The sequence below is a fragment of the Tupaia chinensis genome, unplaced genomic scaffold (assembly GCF_000334495.1).
Source record: "Tupaia chinensis unplaced genomic scaffold, TupChi_1.0 Scaffold000303_1, whole genome shotgun sequence".
Taxonomy (NCBI): Eukaryota; Metazoa; Chordata; class Mammalia; order Scandentia; family Tupaiidae; genus Tupaia; species Tupaia belangeri.
Window position 1 is genome coordinate 1,474,428 of NW_006159793.1, and position 4,892 is coordinate 1,479,319.

General features: G+C 56.0%; 1 protein-coding gene across 1 annotated transcript in view; it reads right to left on the reverse strand.

The window, feature by feature from the left end:
- Positions 1 to 4,892, reverse strand: part of CSF1R (colony stimulating factor 1 receptor) — a 43,449-nt gene that overhangs the window by 2,410 nt on the left and 36,147 nt on the right. The window contains exons 14-17 of the mRNA XM_006150882.2: positions 4,417 to 4,579; positions 1,617 to 1,705; positions 1,401 to 1,498; positions 96 to 218 (exon numbers count right to left, since the gene is read on the reverse strand). Of these exons, the coding sequence (XP_006150944.1) occupies positions 96 to 218; positions 1,401 to 1,498; positions 1,617 to 1,705; positions 4,417 to 4,579 (473 nt within the window). The remainder of the gene's footprint in view (positions 1 to 95; positions 219 to 1,400; positions 1,499 to 1,616; positions 1,706 to 4,416; positions 4,580 to 4,892) is intronic.

The window sequence follows — 4,892 nt, forward strand, 5'->3', positions numbered from 1 at the left end:
TTGACAGGCAGGTGAGCCTGGCACAACAGCCCCAGTCACTTTGAACCCTGACTCTCCACTCCCTCCCCTGCCTGTCCCATCTTTCCAGCACTCACATTGCCCTTGACGATGTAGTTGGAGTCATTCATGATGTCCCTAGCCAGCCCGAAGTCCCCAATCTTAGCCACACGCCCACTGGTCAACAGCACATTCCGAGCTGCCACGTCCCGGTGGATGCACTGAGGGAGAGTGAGTGCAGGGTTGGTCCATTCTGGCCTTGCCCCAACCCGAGCCCAAGGTGGGGAGGAGCAGGAGGGCCCCAGAAGGCTCGAGGGAATAGACATCAGTTAGGGTTCTCTCCCAGGGATGCTTGCCCTGTCTCCTACCAAGGCCCAGGCTCAGAGCATGTAACAAAAGCAGTTTGACATTGGGATCACCATCGCCCTGAGCTGCCAAGGCCCACCTAGCTCTTTGTCTCCGGGCTGCAGAGACACCCAGAGCTGGGAGGTCGGCTCAGGCCCCAGAGCAATGAGCCCTGTACTGTGGGCCGTCTCTGGCCAATACCTACTAGTAACGGCTGCTCCCTTCAGCGCCGTGCTATGTGCCAGGCCTCACCCTGACATTTGCAAGCATTGTAACCCTGTCTTACCTTCAGACTATTCTGGGATCCCCCCCATATGTGTGGGTATAAGAACCAGGGCTTAGAGACTAGCATGGTCACTAACAGTCACACGGCAAGTGGCAGGGACAGCAATCAAATCCTAACTCCCATGTCCGTGTTCTAAGGATGATGGTAAGAGCCCCATTCCCCGGGCTGAGTGTATTTTATGCATCATCCCTGGTGTCCTCACGCTCCCTGACGCAGTTTCTGTTATCCCCATGGCACTGCTTCAGGAGGGAGACCACAGTCTTGTTTACTGTGCTGGAAAATGGTGTAGCGGTTACATCCCTGGACTCCTGCATGGCTGACCATGGTTCAAGTCCTGGACCCAGTGACTTGAAACACACCAGGCACATGCATGTGTGCCCAAGATCCCAGGAGGAGAATGGAGGAGAAGGGATTGCGGCATGGCCACTGGGGGAGTGAGTTTTCACTTTCCCTCTCACTGTCTCTGTTTCTCTCTCTCAAGAGTACATGCACCTTAAGGCAAAAATCTCTACCAAAAAAAAAATAGAATGACTAAAGCCTATTCTTGAGCCGTGGCACTCCCCAGCCTTCTGCACCTGGGCTCTGCCCTGGCCGTCCCACCCCTGCTGTAGGAGCTCGCCCTGGGTGCAGCTTCAGCCCACCTACTCTTGAGGCCCCTAGGCCGCTGCCTGCCTGCTTTCTTGTACCCTGGCTCCCCACCTCCCCCTCACACTCCCTTCCTCCCCCTACCAGGGACCTGGGTTCCCACAGACTGGGACCCAGTTACACTCACATTCTTGGATGCGAGGAAGGCCATGCCCTGGGCCACTTGGCTGGAGAAGTGGAGCAGGTCCCGGAGCTCTAGTGGCCGGCTGTCCTCCTTGTCCAGGTCTAGGGGAGAAGAGGCATCAGGGCAGCCCCACCATGCCCTAACCCTTCCTGGGTGCAGCCCCAGCCCCGTCAGCCCCCCTCTCCTTTCCTCTCCTCTCCGCTCCTGGTACCGCCTCACCTTGCTCAGAAAAGGAGTCGTTGGAAGACGTGGACACGGGCCTCATCTCCACATAGGTGTCCACACCCTGGCTGGAGAAGCCGCTGTCCCTACATAGGAAGGTTGGGAGGGAAGACGGTCAGACCCATCATGTGCTGCCCTCCTCACCCCTTAGCCTTCTACTGTGCCACGAGCTCCCCTGCCCGAGCCACTCAGCAGGGACAGAACGAGACCTTCATGTTACTCCAGCATCCCCTTTTCCTTTTTGATGAGAACCGCCCTGCCACGTTGTGAGTGATCAATGATCTCGGCCTGACCATTCCCAGTGGGGGAGCTCACAGCCCTCCTGTCTTGGGCAGCTCTGCCCGTTAGCCCTTCGCTGCTCTTGGTGTCAATCTGGGGCTGACACCCGGGATTTTCCTCCTCTGGCCCTTGCTCTGCCCTCAAGATCCACAGCGCAGTTGTCACCTTCTTCCCCACATAAGCCCTGCCGGGCTTTGAGCATATTCAAGAGCCCCTTGTTTGAGTCCTCTCATAGACAGTGGCTCTGCTCCCTGGGGAGCGTGTAATACTCTCCACGTCCAGACCCATTACCTAGGAACTGTGTGGGCAAAACTCAGCGATTCACCGCGTCGCTCTGTGTGATCAAGTGGCCTGCTGCAGCCTGGTCGAGGCGACTGGTCTAGAGTACTGCTTTAACTAGTTCAAGTGCAGCAGGAGCCCCTGGGCACTCCCACCGAAGTGCAGATGGACTCGGCAAGTCTGGGTAGTCGGCCCGAGATAGTGCATTTCTTTTTCTTTCCTTTTTTAGTATTTTAATTGCCACAGGGCACACGTGCCCACCAGCGAAAGAGAGAGAGGAAGAAAGCACCCTCCCCGAGGGGCATGGTTACACCCACAATCTGTTCCTCCTTTCTCCATCCTATTGGGACTGGGAACATGCATGCACACACAGACAGCATGCTTTTCAAGGCACCGGGGCCAGGGTGCAAACGTGGTAGGCTATGTGGGATCTGGCTCCTTTGACCACCAGGCAACAGGGCTGGTCCCGAGATGGTGCATTTTTAACAGCCCCTTTGAGCCCACATTCTAGGTAGCGAGCAAGTTTGGAAAGCACTATTCTATAGTAAATAGCCATTGTTTCTTCTAACATCGCAGCCAGCACCTCTCGCCCCGCTGTTCCCTCGGCCCTTGAGATGTGAACATTGGCAATATCATCACTAGTGCGCCCAGAAAGAGCACCTCATGTTTTATTTGTCATCTGACCATGGAAAACTTACCCCCTTCCTGTTCCAGAAACTACGTTTCTCATAATGTAGCCGGGGCTTCCACTGGAAGGTTTGGTCCACCGGTCATTTGCCCTCGAAATTACCCTACTCCGGGTCTGCAGGTGGCAGAGTGGTTAAGCTGCTGAACTCCCATATGGCTAACCATGGTTTGAGTCTCGGACCTGCCGGCTTGCTTTCTCATTTTCCCTCTTTCTCTCTCTGTCTGTCTCAGGTCAAATTGAAACATTATAGTAATAAAATTTAAGACAATTCTTTTTTTTTTTTTTGGAGAGGCTTTTTTGCTATAGGGCACGTGTGCTCACCAGAAAGACAGAGAGAGACAGAGAGACAGAAAGCGAGAAATCACCCCCCAGGGGGGATGGCCACGCCGCAATCCCTTCAACTCCATTCTCCTCTTGGGATCTTGGGCATGCATGCACACGTGCCCAGTGTGAATTTAAGCCACCGGGTCCAGGACTTGAACGGAGGTCGACTACATGGGAGTTCAGCAACATAGCCATTACGCGAACTGCTGGTCTCAAAATTTAAGACAATTGTTAAAAAAGAAAATAAATTGCCGTAACTGGGGAAGACTTTCCCCATCGGGTTTGAAGGTGGAAGCAAACACTGTTCTTGGGCACTCGGTATCATCTGACCTGAGGTTCCTGCCTGCTGAGGCCAGCGTGTGCCACCCTTTCAGGGGGATATCAACTGATAGAGGAAGCAGGCCCTACCGGGCCCCCATTTTTGAGGACACTGGGTAAGGAGAAGTGACCCCCTCCCTCGTCATCACCCCAGGCTTGGCGCTGACAATACTTAGGCTAAGAGTTCTGATCCTGGCTCAGCCCCAGCAGGCTGGCCCTGGGGCCCCAGAAGGCCATGTGCTGCAGGACAGGAGTGTGGCTTGAATGCACCCTGGGCCACAGCCTACTCCACCCCACCTCTTCTCTTGATATGTGTGACATTGTCACTTCCTCTCTCTGGTTCCCCATGTGGCCCTGCCCCTGATGGTTTCCAGGAATCACAGCATCACAGAATGACAGAGCCATGAAGACCCTGCGAGGTCAGCCTGGGGAAACCGAGGCCCAAGTGCACCAGGGACCCAGCCACAGCCGGGCAGCATTGCCTCCTTAAATCCAGCAGCGAACCCTCTGTCTCCAGTTCTGCGTGGCAATGTGGGGAACGGTCGTTGGCTACTCCTGAGTGGCATGAGGGCTCTGCGGTCCCCACAGCACTTGCTCTGGGAGGAACAAGGGCTAGGGTCCAGGCAAGGGCCCTGGTCAGCCTCTTACATTTCATTAACTCTTGTGTCCGGCAGCATCAAGCTGCCTGTCTGTGCTGCCACATCCCTGGAGCATCCCAGGTGCTCCAGTCATTGTTGGATAAGGGAATCAGTGGTGGGAAAGCAAAGCTGCCCACGAAACCAGGCTGGCTGCTCTCTGAGGCACAGCTGGGAGGGTAGGGCCGCAGAGCCACCCCACCTGAGCTGGCTTCGAAGACCGACCAGAGCCCCCCTCCCCAACCCAGCCTTCCTGCCCTTTGCCAGGTCCTACCTGCGGACGTATTTCTTCTCCAGGTGGATGTTCTTGTAGCCAGCGTCTCCCACAGGGTCAGGGCCTGGACTCAGACTGGGCTCCAGCATGGCCTCAGCCTTCCTCCTCAGGAAGTTGAGCAGGTCGCCATAGCAGCAGTACTCGGTGATGACCAGGACAGGGCCTACAGCAGCCAGGAGTGGGGGTAGGGGTGAGTGTATCCCCTGTGTGAGCAATGAAGGCCCCAGCCCGGGACTCAACCTTTTCTGGGTGCCCTGTGCTCCTCAGTACCTGAGGACTACTAACTAGCACCAGAGAACTCTGTCACCATAAGTAGCTCCTGACTAGTCCAGGAGACTGGCTGGGAATTTAAAGGAGGCTGATACAGGGACCCCACAGGCACTTGGAGGAGATGAGAACATGGCGCTGGGCCTTTCAGACACTCCGAGAGCCCCCAAGGGCTTGGGCCCCTCCTGCCGGGCCTCACCTCCGCGGGT